General features: G+C 43.5%; 1 protein-coding gene across 4 annotated transcripts in view; it reads right to left on the reverse strand.

Annotated features, from left to right (window-relative positions):
• The window catches only part of sash1a (SAM and SH3 domain containing 1a), a 145,366-nt gene that overhangs the window by 85,852 nt on the left and 36,844 nt on the right, over positions 1–22,670 (reverse strand). The window contains exon 1 of one of the 4 annotated variants that reach the window (XM_080200124.1): positions 12,413–12,667. The exons of 2 other annotated variants lie outside the window; for them this stretch is intronic. In XM_080200124.1, coding sequence (XP_080056250.1) covers positions 12,413–12,415 — 3 coding nt within the window. In that variant the 5' untranslated portion in view covers positions 12,416–12,667. Of the gene's footprint in view, positions 1–6,442; positions 6,703–12,412; positions 12,668–22,670 lie in introns of those variants that run through there. One more of the 4 variants, XM_080200123.1, reaches the window with a different exon arrangement.

A 22,670-nucleotide genomic window follows, 5' to 3' on the forward strand; every position in this document is an offset into this window, starting at 1 on the left:
GGGTTGATGGGTTTTTGATAAGAGAGGGGATTAAGGGTTATGGGGAGAGGGCGGGAATGTGGAACTGAGCCACGACATGATCTTATTGAATGGCGGGGCAGGGTCGAAGGGCCAGATGGCCTACTCCTGCTCCTATTTCTTATGTTCTTAAAAAAGGAAACGGCAGAGGAACTAAACAGATATTTTGCATTATGTCTTCACTATGGAGGATACAAATAATATCCCCCAAATAACTGTGAATCAGGAGGTGAAAGGGTACTAAGGAAATTATCAAAACTAAAAGCTGACAAGTCCCCTCCAAGGCTCCCCTCATCCTGATGTAGAAATATATGGCTGTTCCTTCATTGTTGTTGGATCAAAATCCTCCTCAACAGCACTATGGACGTACCTACACGACATGGACTGCAGCGGGTTCAGGAAGACACCTCACCACCAATACCCTCACCTAGGCAACAAAAGCTGGCCTAGCTAGCAATGCCCACATCCCAGGAATGAAGCTGTAGTGAAACTGATGGAATCTATTGTTAAGGAGCTTGTAGCAGGGCACTTAGAAAATCTTAATGCAATGAGGCAGAGTCAACATGGAAAGGGAAATTTTCTTTGACTATTTGTTTTACTCATTCACGGAATGTGGGCTCTACTGACTAGGCCAGCATTTATTATCTTGGAACTGATTCCAGAGGGCATTTAAGAGTCAATCACATTACCATCAGTCTGGAGTCGCATGTAGGCCAGACCAGGTGAGGGTGGTAGATTTTCAAGCCCATTAGTGAACCAGATGGGTTTTTACAGCCATCACAATGTTTTAATTGTCATCTTTAGATTATTATTGAATTCAAATTTTACCATTTGCCAAATTGGGATTCGAATCCGGGTCCCCAGAGCATACCCTGAGCCTGTGGATTCCGAATCCAGGGACAATACCACTCTGCCCCCATCTCCTTGTTTGAGAAAGAATAGAAATGCACCTGAAGCAGTTCAAAGAAGGTTCACTTGCCTAATTCCTGGGACGAAGGGGTTACCTAATGAGAACGGTTTGGACAGGCAGATGATCCTATTGAAACATATAAGATCCTGAGGATGAGTACTGAAAGGAAATTTCTCCTTGTGGTAGAGACTAGAAATAGGAGCCACAGTTTAAAAGTTTTTAAAAAATCACCTAATTAAGATAGAAATGGGAAGAAATCTCTCTCTCATAGGGTGGCAAATCTTTGGAACTCTGTTCACCAGACGAGAGTGGGGGGCAGAGTCAGTGAATGATTATAAAGTAGAGTTGGATAAATTTTTGAGAAACAAGGATCTCAGTGTTACTGGAGGTAGGGAGAATGCCGAGTTGAGGCCACGATTTTATTAAATGGTGATGCAGGCTTCAGGGAACCAATAGCCTACTCCTGCCCCTAATTCATATGTGTTTATGCTCGTAACTATCAATCATAGTGCATCAGACAGCAGAACCCACCAAAACTGTCTGTTAGCAACAGGACATCAGATATGTGAACACACTGTATCTGACCATCAGTAATGGTGCATCAGATACCTGAATACACCAGACCTGACCATCACGAACGGTGCATCAGTTATCTACAAAAACTGACCACCTGTAACAATGAAACAGTGCACCTGATTTCTGAATGCATTGTAACTGACCACCAATCAATGCCTCCAACAGCGACAGAAGTGACAAGTAATAGTGTCTGAGATACCAGAACTGATTAAAACCATTAATGAGAATCAATCAAATACATGAAAAGGCTGTTGGTAACAAAACGTCAAATAATTCAACCTGAAATAACTGCCGATTTCCAAGTGCGTCATTACCGGAAATGCCCGGAGAGCATCAGATTACTGAACGCTCACAAACTGACCATAACTAATAGTGTGTCAGATACTCCAACACATTCAAACTGACCAGACACTCCAACACATTCAAACTGACCATTACTAACAGTGTGTCAGGTATCTCAACACCCTCAAACTGACCATTACCAATAGTGTCAGATACCTGAATACTCAAACTGAACATGAATAAGAGTGTGTCAGATACACAAACACTCTCAAACTGACCATTACTAACAGTGTGCCAGGTACAGAACACACACAAACTGGCCATTATGAAGAATGTGTCACATTCCTGAAAACTCTCAAACTGACCATACCCGAACACACAGAAACTGACCATTACTAACAGTGTGTCAGATACCAGAACACACTCAAACTGACCATTACTAAAAGTGTAGGATACCCAAACCCGCTCCAACTGACCATGACTAAAGTGTGTCAGATGCCTGGAACTCTCAAACTGACCATTATGAACAGTGTGCCAGATACCTGAACACACACAAACTGACCATTACCAACAGTGTGTCAGATATCTGAATGCTCTCAAACTGACCATTACTAAGAGGGTGTCAGATACCTGAACGCTCTCAAACTGACCATTACTAACAGTGTGTCAGATCCCTGAATACTCTCTAACTAACCATAGCTAAAAGTGTGTCAGACATGAACACACTCAAAGTGACCACTACGAAGAGTGTGTCAGACACTCAAACTGCCCATTAGTAACAGTGTGTCAGATACCTGAACACTGTCAAACTGACCATTACTAACAATGTGTCAGATACCCGAACACGCTCAAACTGACCATTACTAAGTGTGTCAGGTACTTCAATGCTCTCAAACTGACCATTACTAACAGTGAATCAGATATCTGAACACCTGCAAACTGACCATTACTAATAGTGTCATATACCTGAATGCTCAAACTGAACTTTCTAATAGTGTCATATAACTGAATACTTAAACTAACCATTACTACGAGTGTGTCAGATACACAAACACTCTCAAACTGACCATTACTAACAGTGCGATAGATGCCCATACACTCACAAACTGACCATTACTAACAGTGTGTCAGATACAGAACACACTCAAACTGACCATTACGAAGAGTGTGTCAGATTCCTGAACACTCTCAAACTGACCATTACTAACAGTGTATCAGAGAGCTGAACACACACAGACTGACCATTCCTAACAGTGTGTCAGATATTCGATCACTCTCAAACTGACCATTACCAACAGTGTGTCAAATCCCTGAACACATACAAATTGACCATTACTAACAGTGTGTCAGATACCCAAACATACAAAAACTGATCATTACTAACAGTTTATCAGAGAGCTGGACACACACAGACTGACCATTACTAACAGGGTGTCAGAGAGCTGAACACTCTCAAACTGACCATTACCAACGGTGTGTCAGAAACCTGAACACACACAAACTAACCATTAGTAACAGTGTGTCAGTTACTCGATCATTCTCAAACTGACCATTACCAACAGTGTCAAATACCCAAACACAAACTGACCATTAGTAGCAATGTGTCAGGCATTCAAAAACTCTCAAACTGACCATTACTAACAGTGTGTCAGATACCTGAATACACTCAACCAGACCGTTACTAACAGTGTGTCAGATACCTGAACACACACAAACTGACCATTACTGACAGTGCGTCAGATTCTTGAACACACAAACAGACCATTAGAAATTGTGACAGATACATGACACTCTCCAACTGACCATTACCTAGTGTGTGATAGATGCCAAAACACTCTTAAACTGACCATTACTAACAGTGCGTCAGATCCCTGAATACTCTAAGTAACCATTGCTAAAAGTGTGTCAGATATGGAACACACTCAAAGTGACCACTATGAAGAGTGTGTCAGACACTCAAACAAAATCAAACTGCCCATTACTAACAATGTGTCAGATACCTGAACACTCTCAAACTGACCATTACTAACAGTATTTCAGGTACCTCAACACTCTCAAACTGACCACTACAAAGTGTGGCAGATACATGAACACACTCAAACTGACCATTAGCAACAGTGCATCAGATACCTGAACACTCTCAAACAGGCCATTGCTGACACTGTGTCAGAGAGCTGAACACACACAAACTGACCATTACTAACAGTGTGTCAGATACCTGAACACCTGCAAACTGACCATTATGAAGAGTGTGTCAGATACCCGAACACCTGCAAACTGACCATTACGAAGAGTGTGTCAGATACACAAACACTCTCAAACTGACCACTTCTAACTGTGCGATAGATGCCCATACACTCACAAACTGACCGTTACTAACAGTGTGTCAGATACAGAACACACTCAAACTGACCATTATGAAGAGTGTGTCAGGTACCCGAACACACGCAAACTGACCATTACTAACAGGTTCTCAGAGAACTGGACACACGCAGACTAACCATTACTAAATGTGTCAGATACCTGAACACTCTCAAACTGACCATTACAAACGGTGTGCCAGATACCCGAACACACACAAACTGACCATTAGTAACAGTGTGTCAGATATCGGGACACACATAAACTGACCATTATTAACAGTGTGTCAGATATCTGAACATTCTCAAACTGACCATTACTAGCAGTGTGTCAGATACTTGAACATACACAAAGTGACCATTACTCACAGTGTCAGATACCTGAACACTCTCAAACTGACCATTCCTAACAGCATGTCAGATACCCCAACACACAAAAACTGACCATTACTAACAGTGTATCAGACAACTGAACACACACAAACTGACCATTACTAGCAGTGTGTCAGATTGCTGAACACACACAAACTGACCATTCCTAACACTGTGTCAGATGTTCAAACACTCTGAAACTGCCCATTCCTAACAGTGTATCAGAAACCTGGACACACTCAAACTGACCATTACAAACAGCGTGTCAGATACTGTATACACTCAAACTGACCACTACTAGCTGTGTGTCAGGCAAACACTCTCAAACTGATGATTACTAACAGTGCGTCAGGTACCCAGCACACAAAAACTGACCATTACTAACAGTGTTTCAGAGAGCTGAACACAAACTGACCATTACCAGCAGTGTGTCAGATACCTGAATACTCTCAAATTGACCATTACTAACAGTGTCAGACACCCAAACACTCTCAAACTGACCATTACTAACAGTGTATCGGACAGCTGAACACACACAAACTGACCATTCCTAACAGTGTGTCAGACATTCAAACACTCTGAAACTGACCGTTAGTAACAGTGTGTCAGATACCTGAACACACTCAAACTGACCATTACCAACAGTGTGTCAGATATCTGAACATTCTCAAACTGACCATTACCAGCAGTGTCAGATACCCCAACACTCTCAAACCGACCATTACTAAGTGTGTCAGATACCCAAACACACACAGGCTGACCATTACTAACAGTGCATCAGAGAGCTGAACACACACAAACTGACCATTACTAACAGTGTGTCAAGCATTCAATCACTCTCAAACTGACCATTACTAACAGCGTGTCAGATACGTGAACACCGTCAAACTGACCATTACCAGCAGTGTGTCAGATATCTGAACATTCTCAAACTGGCCATTACTAACAGTGTCAGACACCCAAACACTCTCAAACTGACCATTACTAACAGTGTGTCAGATTCCTGAACACACACAAACTGACCATTACCAAAAATGCATGGGAGACCCCAACATTCTCAAACTGACCATTACTAACAGTGTCAAATGCCCGAACACAAACTGACCCATTCAAAAACTCTCAAACTGACCATTACTAAAAGTGTGTCAGATACACACTGAACACATTCAAACAGTGTCAGATACTTGAACACTCTCAAACTGACCATTACCAACAGTGTCAGAAACCTGAACACATGCAAACTGACCATTACTAACACTGTGTCAGATACCCGAACATGCTCAAACTGACCATTACAAACATTGTGTCAGGTGGCTGCACGTCTAAACTGACAGTTAGTTATCATGTGTCAAATATTGTTACTTGTTGAACTGAACATTGTTAATAAAGTGTGTCAGATACCTCAACATGCACTAACTCATCACTGGTCATAATTTGTTAGATGTCTGACACACCATGTGCCCTACACTAACAGTGCATAAGGTATTTAACAGTCCTGAAGTGACATTCATGAACTGTGAGACAAATACCTGTAGCTGACCACAAACAACAGTGCATCAAAATACTGAATATTCAGGACTGGGAACAACAGTTGTCAGGAGAGAGAAGTACCCACTAACTGTTAGAAATTGTGTGTCAGGTAACTGAGCACGCACAATCTGACAGCAGTGTCTTCATTAATACTAACACTGTAACAGAGCATCAAAGGAGCTAAAGTCAAACAATGCAACAAAGAAAGAGGAAAGATGAAAAGAAACATGAGGTTAGAAACATACTTTGAAGTAAATTCTTGGGATTCGCTTGGCAAGTCCCTGAATAAAAACCTCCTCTTCCTGACCGAATTTCCTCCAGTTTTGTTTACTTCCCAGAAGGAAATCAGCGAACAATTGAACCTTCCTGAATGACACCCCCTCCCCCAACTCACCAACATCCCCATCATGTCCCTCCAGAGAGTGCAGAATGTATCGGGCAGTCCAACTGAGGGGAGCTGAGGGTCAGGGGGTGAATCTGGGTCTTCATCCATCGTGCTATTTGCCCAATCTCCTCTGTCTGAAAGCAGGCTAGCCCCTTAGATTGCCTCCCCAAGGCACACACAGATTTCAAGTGGATCACACTCCTGCCAGCCCTCTGAAACACTTCGCCATTCTGGGCTCCGGCTATCAATCAGTGCAGCAGACAAACAGCCTGGGGGGGGGGGGGGGAGGGGGAGAAAAGGGGGAAGGAGGGGGGAGAGAGGGGAGAGTGTGTGAAAGGGAGGAGGAGAAGGAAGATGAGAGGGGGAACGAGGGGAGAGAGAGGGGGGAGAAAAAAGGGGGAGAGGGAGAGAGGGGACGGGGGCAGACAGTAAGGGGCAGAGAGTGAGGGGGCAGAGGGTATGACAGAGGGGAGAGGGTATGACTTAGGGGAGAGGGTATGAGGGGGGTGAGGAGGGAGAGAGAGAGAGGGGGAGAGTAGAGGGAGAGGGGGAGAGTAGAGGATGAGAGGCAGAGGGTGAAGGGGAGAGGGCGAGAGGGAAGGAAGGGGGGAGAAAGCACCAGGCTGTGGTCAGTCTGAAAGAGTGAGATCCCAACGCACAGACTCTGCTCACAGTCCTGCTGGAACGGGGGGGAGTGAGGAGAGGGGAGGGGGGGGGAATACAGCGAGTTAGCCACCAGTCGCTTGTCACTGCTCCTGCAATCAATCCCTCTCTGCAGACTTTTCCACAAGCTCTTGGCCAGATGTCCCACAGGAGAGTCCAACTCCAAGCGCAAACAAAGGCAAACTTTTTTCTTTCTCAGCGGCGAGCGGCCCGGTGCTCCGCCGGGCTCGCTGTTGTCAGGCCGGGGGAAAGGCTGTCCCGGGGTCCGCACGGTCTTCACAGCAAACCCGGGCGAGGAAGGGCAGTGAAGAAGGCGGCGCAACTCTCTCTCCCTCTGTCTGTCTGTCTCTCTCTCTCCCCCCACCCCCTCCCCAGACACCCGCCTCCCCTCTCCAGGCAGTGAACTCTTCCTCCTTCACATGACTGCTCTCCCTCTCCTCCCACATCAGCACTTTTGCTACAAAAGCTGCTCTGATGTCAGATGGTTCTGGGAGGAGGGGGGGGGACAATCGCAGTGTGTGCCAGAGAAACTGCTGCATCTGTTTGGCCTGGCCGTAATGCAACACATTTCCACCATCAACAACAACATCATCACAAAGAAAGTTGCAGCTAGCGACAGGGGCACTCTAGCCAGAGGAAGACCCCCACCCTTTGCTCAAATTTTTAATCTCCTTTGCACTTCGCCATGGGCCACACGCCAAAGTTAAAATAAATGCATTAAAAATTCTGAGGTTTTTTAATAATAGTTTCTCCTCGTTTCCAGTGGCTGGAGTTTAAGTTTAAAGTTTATTTATTATTGTTACAAGTAGGCCTTACATTAACACTGCAGTGAAGTTACACCATAAAGCGCATCAAGGTGGATAAATCCCCAGGATCTGATGAAGCATATCCCAGGACATTGTGGGAGGCAAGGGAGGAAATTGCGGGTCCCCTAGGAGGGATATTGGAATCATTGATGGGTACAGGTGAGGTGCCTGAAGATTGGAGGGTGGCAAATGTTGGGCCTTTGTTTAAGAGGGGCTGCAGGGAAAAGCTTGGGAATTACAGGCCGGTGAGCCTCACACATGTAGTGGGTAAGTCAGAAGGTAAGGTTTTTTGAGAGACAGGATCTACAGGCATTTAGAGAAGCAAGGATTGATTAGGACAGTCAGCATAGCTTTGTGAGTGAAAAATCATGCCTCACAAATTTGATAAGAGTTTTTTGAAGGGATAACCAAGAAGGTAGACGAGGGCAGTGCAGTTGATGTTGTCTGCATGGATTTTAGCAATGCCTTTGACAAGATACCATATGGTAGGTTGTTACATAAGGTTAAATCTTACGGGATCCAGGGTGAGGTAGCCAAATGGATACAAAATTGGCTTGATGACAGAAGGTGGTTGTTGAGGGTTGTTTTTCAAACTGGAGGCCTGTGACCAATGGGGTGCCTCAAGGTTTGGTGCTGTGTCCACTGTTATTTGTCATTTACATTAATGGTTTGGATGAGAATTTTATAGGCATGGTTCGTAAGTTTGCAGAAGAACCAAGATTAGTGGCATAGTGGATAGTGAAGGTGGTTATCTAGGATTGCAACAGGATCTTGATCAATTGGGCCAGTGGACTGATGAATGGCAGATGGAGTTTCGTTTAAATAAATGCAAAGTGATGCATTTTGGTCAATGAACCAGTGCAGGACGGACTTAGTTAACAGTACGGCTTTGGGAAGAGTTATAGAACAAAGAGATCTAGAGGTACAGATTCATAGCTCCTTGAAAGTGGAGTCACAGGTGGACAGAGAGGTAAAGAAGGCATTCAGCATGCTTGGTTTCATTTGTCAGAACATTGAATACGGGAGTAGGGATGCCTTGTTGAAATTGTAGAAGACATTGTTAAGGCCACGCTTGGAATACTGTGTACAGTTCTGGTTACCCTATTATAGAAAAGACAATACTAAACTAGAAAGATTGCAGAAAAGATTTACTGGGATGCTGCCGGGACTTGCTCCTTAATGTCCAAGGATGGGTAGGTTAAAGGGATTAGTGGGTATAATATGTAGGAATATGGGTGTAGGGGCTGGGTGGGATTGTGTTCGGTGCAGACTCGATGGGCCGAAGGGCCTCTTTCTGCACTGTAGGATTCTATGATACTATGATTCTTGATGGCTTGTGTTATAAGGAGAAGCAGGATAGACTGGGAACTTTTTCTCTGGAGCGTAGGAGGCTGAGGGGTGATCTTACAGAGGTCTATAAAATAATGAGGGCATAGATCAGCTCGATAGTCAATATCTTTTCTCAAAGGTAGGGGAGTCTAAAACTAGAAGGCATAGGCTTAAGATGAGAGGGGAGAGCTACAAAAGGTTCCGGAGGGGCAATTTTTTCATGCAGAGGATGGTGAGTGTCTGGAACAAGCTATCAGAGGTAGTAGTAGAGACGGGTACAATTTTGTTTTTCAAAAAATGTTTAGTCCGTTACATGGGTAAGATGGATATAGAGGGATATGGGCCAAATGAGGGCAATTGGGACTAACTTAGGGGTTTAATAAAAAGGGCAGCATGGACAAGTTGGACTGAAAGCCTGGTTCCATGCTGTAAACCTCTATGACTCGATGAAAATCCCCTAGTCGCCACACTGCAGCACCTGTTTGGGTATACTGAGGGAGAATTTAGCATCTAACCAGCACATCTTTTGGACTATGGGAGGAAACCGGAGCACCTGGAGAAAACCCATGTAGACATGAGGAGAATGTGCAAATCCGCACAGACAGTAACCCAAGCTGGGAATTGAATCTGGGTCCTGAATGCTGTGAGGCAGCAGTGCTAACCACTGTGCCACCATGCTCGAGGATTGGTAACCAGAGGACACATTTATAATAATCGGCAAAAGGAAAGGGCGGGGGAGAGACAAACAGAATTATCTTTTACACAGGGACAGCAGTTAGCATTGCTGCCTCACAGCGCCAAGGACCTGGATTCAATTCCGGCCTCGGGTGACAGGGTGAAGTTTGCGCATCCTCCCTATGTCTGTGGGTTTGCTCTGGTTTTCTCCCATGGTCCAAAGATGTGCAGGTTAGGTGGATTGGCCATGCTAAACTGGCCCTTTGTGTCTGGGGATTAGAAGAGTAAATATGTGGGGTTACAGAGATAGGACCTGGGTTGGATTGTTGGTGGTGCAGACTCAATGGGCTGAATGGCCTTCACTGTAGGGATTCTATAAGAATAGTTATGATCTGGAATGCAGGTCTGAAAGCTTGGTTGGTGGAAGCCAATCCAATAGTAATTTTCTTAAAGGGATTTGTGCTCTGAACAACTCAACAAACAGCAATAGATTTCTTTCAACTTCTCACCACTATCTCAACTTAATTCCTTGAAACCCTTTGCGAGAAAGTGACTCTGATTTAGTTTGTGAAATGACCAGATCCATCCCTTTTATGATTTCCAAACTGTGATTCAGGCAGGATTGTTCAGCGGGATTTTGAATAACGAAAAGGGAAAATTGTGAAGAAACAGAATCAATCTCACTGAAGGTCTGGCAGCATCTCTGGAAACCATGATGTGGAGATGCCGGTGTTGGACTGAGGTAAGCACATTAAGCAGGCTCACAGCACCAAGTTAAAGTCCAACAGGTTTGTTTGGTAGCACAAGCTTTCGGAGTGTCGCTCCTTTTTCAGGTGAGTGAGGCATTGTGTTCACAAACAGGGCATATGTAGATGCAAACTCAATTTACAATTATCTTGTAAATTGCCTCACTCACTTGATGAGGGACCAGCACCCTGAAAGCTTGTGCTACCAAATAAACTTGTTGGACTTTAACTTGGTGCTGTGATCCTTCTTACTGAGCATCTGTGGAAAAAGAGTTAGCATTCCAAGTCTGTGTGACTTCTTCAGAGATGAGGAGGGATGGAAATGTTTGGAGAGGGGGAGTAGAGAAAGTGAAGCAGAATAGGTCACAGCCGACCATCTGTTTTGCCCCATCTTCACCGTTCCCTTTCCCAACTATTTAATCATCACTCACTTCTACGTCTCTTCAACCCTGGACAAGAGTCGTATGGACTTGAAATGTCAACTCTGTTTCTTGCTTCACAGATGATGCCAGACCTGCTGTTTTCTGTTTTAAGAACATAAGAACTAGGAGCAGGAGCAGACCATCTGGCCCCTCTAACCTGCTCCGCCATTCAATAAGATCATGGCTGATCTTCTCATGGACTCAGCTCCACTTACCTGTCTGCTCACCATAACCCTTAATTTCTTTACTATTCAAAAAAAATCATTTTATTTCAGATTTCCAGCAACTGCAGTATTTCACTTTCTCTTTATTATAGAATCCCTTCAGCACAAAAGGAGACCATTCAGCCCATCATGCCTGCATCGACTACAATCCCACCCAAGCCCTACCACTTAACCCCAAGTATTTATCCTGCTAGTCCCCCTGCCACAAATGCCGAATTTAGTACGGCCAATCAACCAAACCTGCACATCTTTGGAGTATGGGAGGAAACAGGAGCACCCAGAGGAAACCCATGCAGACAAGGGGAGAATTGAAAACTCCATACAGGCAGTGACCTCTGGCTGGATTTTAACCTGGGTCCCTGGCACTGTGAGGCAGCACTGCTGATCACAATGCCACTGTGTCACTCCAACTTCTATCAATCTCACTGTTTTGAGTGTAAACTATCGCTGACAATAGTCTAAAATATCGGTCATCTCCAACTTAATATTGAAATAAAACTGGTACACAAATGAATAGCCATCATTTGAAAGATGCCCTTTCCTTCTGTGTCTGGGTATAAAAGGAACAAATATCAAATAACAACAGACAGTAAGTGGCAGGTTTCTATAGTCTTTTAAAAAACAATTTTAGCATCGTTTTAACTCAACCTATTACGAAAAGCAACTTTTGAAAAAGATCCACCCACAGAATGGTGCACTGGAGTGTGCATCATACCTCACCCTCATTGCTCCAGTCTCAAACTGAATAAACAGGCAGAGCAACTTCAAGTCTGAACTGCCAGGCTTTGGATTATCTGACCTAATATCTCCATAAGTGGCTCAGTGTCATATTCTGTTTATAATGCTCCAGTGAAGTGTCTTGCAACACTTTATTGCATTAAAGGTGCAAATTGAAATACAAATAGTTATTGTTGCTGTGAAGGCAACTGAAATGAGAACCTTCAATTAAAAAAAATTATTATGTCAACTGAACAGCAGTGCACATGAGAAATATGTGGCAGAAACCAGCTGAATATAGAAAGTAAAGCCCTGGGATTGCAGGACCAAAGTGTTGCTTGGTTGACACGCTGTCAATCATAGCTGTTGCCTTATCACTCACTTGGCGTACACTTACCATGTGACATCAGGAATTGTAGCTATGGTGGTGTTATTCTCCCTCGGATTGGCAGCACGGAGTGTGTGCACCTGCAGTCCCTTCAAACATTAGTTAGAAATCCATCCCACGTGAAACTTCACTGAGCACAGAAGAATAATTATTTCCCAAAAGTAGTAGGAACAAGTCCAGGTGACCCACAATCCAGGGTAACAGCAGCTGTCCTTACTTTCCTCCGAACGGTAATCTTTTCTCCCGGAGACTATTGTCTGCCTTTACGACAGGCACACTTTTGGATAACTTGCCCTTCCCTTTCCAGAACACCCTTCCTTTCCTGGTGACGATGTCATTTCCACCCTGGCTCCTCTCAACGCCAGAATTGGCTGTCGCTATCGGCAACCTGTGGCTGAAAATTGGCACCGTGACAGCTTACCTCCCAATCCTGCTCCACACCTACTGAACAATAAACATTCTGCATAAGCAGGCACCAAGCTGAGAGTGTGACGCACTCTCTCTCTCCCCTAACAATTAATCTGAAAGTCACTACAAACTTATAACAACTACACTACCTGACTTCAAAAGGTACAAGGCAGCAGAATGGCGCACCATGCAAGGTATCATACCCTGCTCACTCAAAGACTGTGTTATTATAATTCTATTTATACAGAGAATTTACAGTGTGGAAATGAAGCATTACTACTGTGTTTACACTCCTACCCTGTCAACAACTATAACAATCACCTGCATTTATGTAGTGCCACAGTAAAACATTCCAAGGAGGTTCACAGAAGAGTTATGAGAGAAGTTTAGACACATGAGGGGACAGTTGGGCAGATTGACCAAAAGGATAAGACAACACAGGAGCAAAGAGGTGGATTAGCAAAACCATCAGTCCTCAATTACCCACTCACTCAGATATCTATCCAACATGCCTTTAAATCATTTTATACCCTTTGCAGGACTGCATGCTCCATACTTTCACCAGCTGCTGTGGCTTCAGCTGTCACTGAGAGGTGGCACTCTCGCCTCTCAGAAAGTCATATATGTTCAAGTCTTGAACCTAATCTCAAGGTCAACATTCCAGTGCAGTAAAGACTCTACGGTAACATTTTGAAGGCGTTTTCTTTATTTAGTTTCTTTATTTATTAGTGTCACCAGTAGGTTTACATTAACGCTGCAATGAAGTTACTGCGAAAATCCCCGAGTCGCCACACTCTGACGCTGTTCGGGTAAACTGAGAGAGAATTTAGCATGGCCAACCAGCATGTCTTTCAGGCTGGGGGAGGAAACCCATGCAGACATGGAGAGGAAGTGCAAACTCCACACAGACAGTGACCCAAGCTGGGAACTGAATCCAGGTGCCTGGCACTGTGAGGCATCAGTGCTAACCACTGTGCTGTCCTATTGGCATATCTGTCATGTCCTGGCCAGGTATTTATCCCCCGACCAACACCACTAAAGCAGGTTGTCTGCTCGTTATAACTTTGCTGTTTGTTAAATTAGGTTGTGTGCAAGTTGTCAGTTAAAGCTGCGACCACTACATTTCAAAAGTACGTACTTCAGTGGCTGCAAAAGCCACTGGGACACCCCAAGGTTAAAAAGGCAGTATTTAAGTGCAAGTCTTCCTTTTGTTTTCTTTCATCGTGCACACACCTCTTAAGGTTCTCACTATCTTCAATGTCTCAGGAACGCCTTTGTTGGCTGACAGTGCACCCCCCAAAATGTGCAATCAGTGGAGAGGCTGTACAGGAAGTTAAGGCAGTTATCTCTCCATGCATGACCACCTATGATACAGAGGCAATAACATTAAGGGAGATTTGAGTTTAGAAAGGACATTTAATACTTTCTGTCACTTATAAAGGGCTCAGTTGTAATCTTTGGATAAGAAATACTGGTCCCTGTGATCTGGTGACCCTTGACTTGGAAGCGGTACCAAGAGAAAGTTAGTTGACATATGGAAGCTGTCTGGCCAGACACAAAGATGCAGATAGAAAAGCTGACGACAGAAGGTGATTGGGCACGATCAGCATGCCAAGTCAGAGAACTGGACTTCTGAGCAGTGGAAAGCACATCAAGGATTGCTGCTCCTGTTTCTTTCACGTCTGAGTCACAGACAGTGAATGTGTAAATTAAGAGTTCTTAGGTCATCCCTTCACTTGTTATACAGCCAGTTGACACTTTACACATATTGATTATGCTTAGCTGCTTGCACTTATCCATTAGCACTCATGACTACCTGTAAAGACTTACTATTCATCCGGCCTTCACTGCACTACACTATCTGTACTTATAAACTGACACTCTTGATACCTGAGAGAGTCGGACTATCGTCACTCCCGTCCGCATATCCTGTACCTGTGTGCTTCTCTCCACTTTACCTGACGAAGGAGCAGTGCTCCGAAAGCTTGTGAATTCAAACAAACCTGAGAGACCATAACCTGATGTCCTGTGACCTCTCACACAATGTGAAGGCATACGCAGTTCTGGTGGATTCAAGTTATCTCACCAACAGGAGCTGGGAATGGAGAAGATTCAAGAATGACTGTTGCCTTACAGAGAAATTTACATGTCCATAACTCTATTTATGTGAAAGTTGCTGCCTGCTGAGTGGAAGTTTGAAGGAAAAGGACAGGAATTTAGTTTGGAAGAACTAGAATCATAGAATCCCTACAGTGCAGGGGCAGCCATTTGGCCTATCAAGTCCGCACTGACCACAATCCCATCCAGGCCCCATCTCTGTAACCCCACATATTTACTCTGCTAGTCCCCCTGACGAAGGTGTAATCAAACTAACCTACACATCTTTGGATTGTGGGAGGAAACCGGAGCACCCGGAGGAAACCCACGCAGGCTCAGGGAGAACATGCAAATTCCACACAGATATCTGAGGCAGGAATTGAACCCGGGTCCCTAGTGCTGTGAGGCAGCAGTGCCAACCACTGTGCCATTAAGCTGCCCTTGTGACTAGTCACTACGTGACTGAAACTGATGCTATACGGGCATGTGGCGTAGAAAAGATGTAAATCAGTCGTTGTTGTATCTGTTATTCCACGCTGATTGTGATTCACCTGTTAATTCATGTTTATGTTGATTCTAATTCTTGTTTAAGTAAAAGTTACAAAAAGAGAAACCTGATTGGCAATTTCTTCATTTTGGGGGGGGGGGGGGGTTGATTTGTATAGTTGCTTTTTCAAATGCAACTGGGATTGTAACACATGGAAAGCCCTCTGGTGTACATCACAATAATCAGTTCACTGACAGCGTTAGTGACTTCATTGCAGTGTTAATATAAGCCAACATGTGACAAATAAATAAACTTACTTTATGGGAGCACCTTCGTCACTTGGACTGCAGTGGTTCAGGAAGACAGCTCACCGCCAGAGTAACTAGGGATAAGTGAAGAATACTGGGCTTGCCAGTAATGGCCACATCCCCAGTTTATTTTCTCCTTTAAATACTAGCTCTATAAGAGGGAACTTCAGCTGCATTGCTCGAGTTTAATTATTCATACTGCATGGGTCTCAGGAAAATTGCCTTCCATGAATCATAAGATTCAACAGCGAGACAGCATCAACTGCCCTAAAACCACAAGTCATCAAATGTTGCAGCACAGTAATATCAAAAAACACAACCTTGGAATTTCTTCTGCAGTTTCACCCAGAGATATGCACAATCTGGTCTCAAACAAATTTACCTGGCTTCAGAGGCCATAAAAATTTGGCCATTAGCAAGCTGCACATTCTGATAAAATGGTTGCAACCCCTCTGGCATTTATGTCCATCTACCAACCTGAATTTATCACCCAAACCAATGTACAACACTGCTGTGTACCCAAGACAGAAAATTGCCTACTTGTGGCCTGTCCACAAAAAGCAGGACAAGCTTGACACCATTCAGGACGAAACAGCCCACTTGATTGTTTGTAGATGTGGAGCCATTCAATCCCTCCACCACTGACGCTCAGTAGCAGCAATGTGTATTATCTACAAGATGCACTGTAGCAATTCACTACAATTCATTAGCCTCATTACAGGAAGGATGTGGAAGCTATTGAAATGGTGCAGAGGAGATTTAAAGGATGTTGCCTGGATTGGGTGGCATGCCTTATGAGGATAGGTTGAGGGACCTCGGTCTTTTCTCCTTAGAGAGACGATGGATGAGAGGTGACCTGATAGAAGTGTATAAGACATTGAGAGGTATAGATCAGGTGGATTCTCAGAGGCATTTTCCAAGGGCTGGAATGGTTGCCACAAGAGGACATAGGTTTAAAGTGCTGGGGACTAGCTACAGAGGCAATATCAGGGGTAAGTTTTTCACTCAGAGGGTGGTGGGTGAGTGGAATCGGTTGCCGGTGGTGGTGGAGGCAAATTCAATAGGGTCTTTCAAGAGACTTCTGGATGAGTACATGGAACTTAATAGAATTGAGGGTTATAGGTAAGCCTAGTAGGTACGGATATCATCGGCACAACTTGTGGGCCAAATGGCCTGTTTGTGCTGTAGTTTTTCTATGTTCTATCTTCTAATTCACCAAAGATCCTTAGACAGCACCTTCCAAATCCATGACCACTTCTATCCAGAAGGACAAGACCAGCAGATACATGGAAACACCACCACCTGCAAATACCTCTCCAAGCCACTCACCATCCTGACTTGGAAATACATTGCCATTCCTTCACAGTCGCTGGATCAAAATTCTGGAATTCCCTCCCTAACGGCATTGTGGATCAACCCACAGAACATGGACTGCAGTGATTCAAGAAGGCAGCTCACCACCACCTTCTCAAGGGCAACAAAGGATGGGGAATAAATGCTGGCCAGCCAGCGATGCCTATGTCCCACGAATGAATAAAAAAAAAAGTCCAATCCAGCTCTTGGTCATCAGCTAAGTAGTGGAAGGTATCCTTAACAATGCTACCAAGTGTTACTTACTCAGCAATAACCAAGGCACTGATGCTCAAAATGTGTTCTGCCAGGGCACTTGGCTTTAGATCTCATCATAGCTCTGATCCAAACATGGACAAAAGAACTGAATTCCAGAAGCAAGCAGAGAGGGACTGCCTTTGGTGCCAAGAATCATCAAAATTGAAGTAAATGGAAGCAGGGGAAATTCCCTTCTGGTTGGAGTCATAGCAAGTGTAAAGGGAGTTGGCTGTAGCTATTGGAGGCCAATCATCACCAAAGGTGTTCCTCAGGGAGGAGGAACAGCACTCGGCACTCCGGGGCTATAACACAAGTGACTCCATCAGTTCCAGCTCCACAGGCTGAGGAGATGCACTTGCGCAACAGTAGAATAGGACCCTCCAGAGGATGTCCACCAAGGTCATCACAGACAACAGGGTGGAGCAGTCAGCACACTAACCCCACCCCCACACCTTGAGGTGGAGCTCCTTGAGGTATGTTGTCAGATGGAAGACATACAGATAATATCCCACTTATGATTGTGCACCTACCCCTACATGTTTCAGGGTGCTGTTGAGATTGCGATGCTGGATGAATGTGTAAGGATGTAGCACTTTATGATGTCTGATGTTCTCCTCCAGGTAGCACTTCACTTCAGAACGGAGATATGCCCTGTCTTTGAGATCTCATCATTCTTAAAACGATCAGGTCAATATGAGTGAACTATGTCGGCCACTCTTGGGATTTATGGTTGTTTTAAAATCATAACAAATACGAACTGAACCATCTGATTTCATGATGGATACGATGGGGGTAGCCCAGTCACTAATTATAACCAGCTCTAACACACCAGTGTTAACAAGTCGTACTAATTCTTCTTTGATGTTGGGACAAATTGCATATCACATCATATTTGCTTCAAGACCTTGGTTGACTATTAGATTTTATCTTCAGTTTCATTTGAACTCCATCCATTGAGCCAAGTGTCTCATCAAATACACTCTTGTATCTACGCAGATGATGTTGTAGGTCTGTTTTGACATTGACATCGAGTGTTGATAGCACTTCAATAAAGCTTTATCTTCTCCAACAATGATCTCCTAAATAGAGTTGGAAAATTACCATGGACAAAATGAAGAGGCAACTCTGCTGTCTATCCACTCAACTCTATGTTGACCATGAGATAACCTTTAACAGCACAACCTCTTCCACATAGGTCCCTAAAAACACATCTTCTTTTAAAGGAAGATGCTACAGTTTTTGTTGGTATATAGTCTCAGGAATTAAAGACACAGCAACATCAGAATCAACTTTTATCCATTTAAGGTCAGAATCACTCAGAATCTATGTGATGAACCCTATACGGACAAGATGTTGGAGCTCATCATATTTCTGACATTCCCTTCTTCACATCTTTTCTTGTGTGTTGTGAATTCCTTTTTGTAGAATGCAACCTGTTCTTCTTCTGCATATTCTTCTCAGGGAAAGCTAGTCTAGCCCAATGGGTTTTTACAATATGACCCATTTTGCTACAATTTTTGCATTGATTATCCCTGCTCAAGCATTCACTTAGTGAATAGCCCATTTTAGCACACTGGTGACATGCTCTTGCTGTTTTAACTTCTTATGGGCAATTCCCAACTTGTGGATCTTCATTCCTGCACCAAATTGTGATGCCTCTTTAGCCACCAGATCCATTGACACTTTAGCTTTTACTGCTCTCTTTAAAGTCAAAGCATCTTCAATAAGCAATCTTCTTTGGGTAGCTTCATTTTGGAGACCACAAACTAAATGAACTTGAACATTATCTTCCAATGACTCGCTAAAACTTACTATGTTGTGCCAGCCTTTTTATAGCTGACACAAATTGAGCAATGCTTTCACTATCCAGTTAATTCCTTCAATGGAACCTGAACCATTCCGCGATGATCATTGGCTTTGGAGAAAAATGCTCATCAAGAATCTTTGTCAAGTCATTATAAGCTTTGGTTCCTGGCTTTGCTGGACAAACCAAGTACTGGAGTAACTTGAAGGTTTTACTTGCTATTGTACTGAGAAAAGCTGGTATGAGCAACTCATCAGCAACTTGATTAGCTTGTACAGAGTACTGAACATGTTCTGCATAGGAACTCTATGATTAATTTTCTTCATTGAAAGGAACATGGAGCCTAACTGACCCAGCATTTCTCTTGCAGGCACTAGTGACTTGGGACTGTGCAGTATATGTGTATTTTCACTGTCTTCTCAGTACCCATTTTTAACTCTGGACAGTGTTGACTTTATGTATTTTCTTTTCAACTGGTCTCAGTCATACTGCAAAGCACCCCTGCTTTTCAAATATGCGAGCTACTCCCTAGCACCTCACCCTTCCCTGATCAGAATGAAACACTCTTAAAGTCACTCAGACCTTTTTCTTGATGTTCTCAACAAAACAAAATCCTGACTCATCGCCAATTTTCTTTTTGTAATGTCCTATGTTAGGGTTGTGGGTTTTAAACCAAAAGAAAAAGACAGGGTTTGCACATGTAGATTCAAAGTAACAGACAGGTGCATTAAAAGAGATGTGCTCTGCCCAGACAGAAAATGAAATAAAGACTGAAGCCTCTGAAACTCCTAACAACTTCATGATCAAGTTATGTGACCTGCTCTTAACGTAATCATGCAACCACTTAAAAGTATAACAAGCATGAACCTTGCTATACCTTCCCTCAGCAGGCTTCTGAAACTGCCACATGGACATCAACAGCCAAACACTTTATAGGTAAGCCTTATCCCTGAAGAGCCCATCTTTCATTCTGTGTGGTCCCTGGAAGGTGTCAGGGGTCTGAGACCTATTGAGGTTGGACAGGTTTTGGATGCTTCCAGGGTATCTGGAGCAAACCTACAGGATATGTTTGTTATGGTCATACACCAGCTGAACATTGAGCGACTGGGAGCCTTTTTAGCTGACATATTCAACTGCTGGTTGCCAGGAAGCTTTTAGAGCCAAAAGACCGCAGATGATAGCACCCTCCATGTGTGGGGATCCAGAAATCTCAGCAAAGCCCAGTGCCTGATTTCTGTCAACATTGATAAAATTGTATGTCTTGACAAAGACAACATTCGTGTCCTGCTGAGTACATCAATGTATGGCAGCTGGCAAAATCCCACAATGGTCCTCATTAGAGACCTGGAAAAAGCAATCACGTCCTCATTTTACATCGTTGGAAATCCTGTTCCAGACCTTTTCATTAGATTTTGCTCTCATGCCCACCATGACACCAAGCCCCTGGAATGGAAGATTTTGATTTGATTTGTTATAGTCACATGTATTGGCTTACAGTGAAAAGTATTGTTTCTTGCTAGCTGTACAGATAAAACATACCGTTCATAAAGTGCATGGGGAGATGGAAAGGAGAGGGTGCAGAATGTAGTGTTGTAATTACTGACAGGGTGAAGACAAAGCTCAGCTTAATGTATGACAGGCCCATTCAAAAGGGAAGAAGCTGTTCATGAGTGGGAAAGGATATAACCAGAGGCCACAAATCATAAAAACCCAACAGGGAATGTAAAAGAAATACCTTTAACCAAGGAATAGTGAACATGTGCAAATCTCTACCATGGGGAATGGCTGAAGGGAATGGTATAGGTACATTTAAAGTGAGGCTAGCCAAGCATATGAGGGAGAAGGAAATAAAGAGTAATGATGATAGATTTGAATGAGGAAAGAGATGAGCTGCATTTTTTTCTCTGAGAATTGTACAATTTGGGAACCCTCTGTCTCAGAAGGTGGTGAAGGTAGAGTTATTAAATACAATGGGCTAGAATGGCAGCAAGGTGGCACAATGGTTAGCACTGCTGCCTCACTGTACCAGGGACTCAGGTTCGATTCCTGCCTTGGGTCACTGTCTGTGTGGAGTTTGCACCTTCTTCCTGTGTCTGCGTGGGTTTCCTCTGGGTGCTCCGGTTTCCTCCCACCGTCTGAAATACCTACAGGTTAGGTGCATTGGCCATGCTAAATTCTCCTTCAGTGTACCCGAACAGGTGCCGAAGTGCGGCAACTTGTGGATTTTCATAGTACCTTCATTGCAGTGTTAATGTAAGCCGATTTGTGACTAATAAACTTAAACTTCTGAATTTCAGAATCGGGGATACTGTCTCCAAATAAGAGGCAGGCCATTTAGGACTGAGATGAGGAGGAATTTCTTCATGCAGAGGATGGCAAACCTTTGGAATTCTCTACCTAAAGAACTTTATAAGCTCAGTCATTGAGTATGTTCATGAGAGAGGTCAATAGATATTTAGATATTAAAGCTTACCAAGGGATAAGAGAATAGCATGAAAAGGTGGCACTGAGGCACTGATGATCAACTGTGATCTCGTTAAATGCAAAGCAGGCTCAAGAGGCCAAAAAGCCTACCCCAGCTTCCATTTCCCAAGTTCCATAACACATTTCAGTAAAAGAGCGGTCAATTAGAAGACAAAATTGTTTTGGTGCTTGAGAAAGGAAAAAAATGCAGAAATGCAAAAACACAATCAGGTTCAAACAACTGTAAATCTCCCTTCAAGCAACATAAAGATCTGAATTCTTTTGTGAAAAATGCTGATGACATTTTAAAACTTTAAATACGCTGTTATGCTTACTATTATATCTTGGGGTTGTGTCTTTAAATTTATGGTAAATGAAGAGAGTCATGTGAGCTGTGCTGCAGTTTGGACAATAAGTGTGAGTCATTTGATTGTCAGAGATCAAAGAAATATTGAGATTGTTCAACTGGGAAGGTGGTCCAAGATATTCATGCTTGGAAACTGCAGTCCAAATATACCATGAGTAGATCCTGAGTCTTCCAGAGTCCCAGAAAGGAGTTGATACATCACATTGTAAACAGTCCCGCTATAAAGTATTTACTAATTTCTAAGATTAAAGGGAGCTGAAATCAAAGATAATTAATTAGCACTTCCATTTAGATAACAATGTTTCCCATTGCCTTAGGGAAGTGGATAACAGGAGCCATTTTTCAGATTATGCTACAAGCTTCCTTATAATCCTCTGAATATCACAGACAGATAGCAGTTTTCAGTGTTGTCTTCTGTGGCTATCTGAGAGGTAGAGAGCAAGAGATAAAAGCAGCCAGGCGTGCACCTTAAGCAGAGAAAATGCTAAGTTACTGCTGACTCTATCATTCATCGCGCAGAACACAAATGGGAATTTGCACTCAGAGTAAAGACTGAATTTGAGAGGTTTTAGAGGCGGTTGAAGGATTTGACTAACAAAGAGCTGGAGGAAGGAATCCACAGAGGAATGCTTACATGGAGTGGCATTTCTGGGAATAGAAGTTACCAGGCTGGAAAAGTAATAACGGAACCGAGCCATCAGGAGCTGAGAATAATTTGGACAGGT

The sequence above is a fragment of the Carcharhinus amblyrhynchos genome, chromosome 12, assembly GCF_965287045.1.
Source record: "Carcharhinus amblyrhynchos chromosome 12, sCarAmb.v2.hapA, whole genome shotgun sequence".
In the NCBI taxonomy this organism is placed as follows: domain Eukaryota; kingdom Metazoa; phylum Chordata; class Chondrichthyes; order Carcharhiniformes; family Carcharhinidae; genus Carcharhinus; species Carcharhinus amblyrhynchos.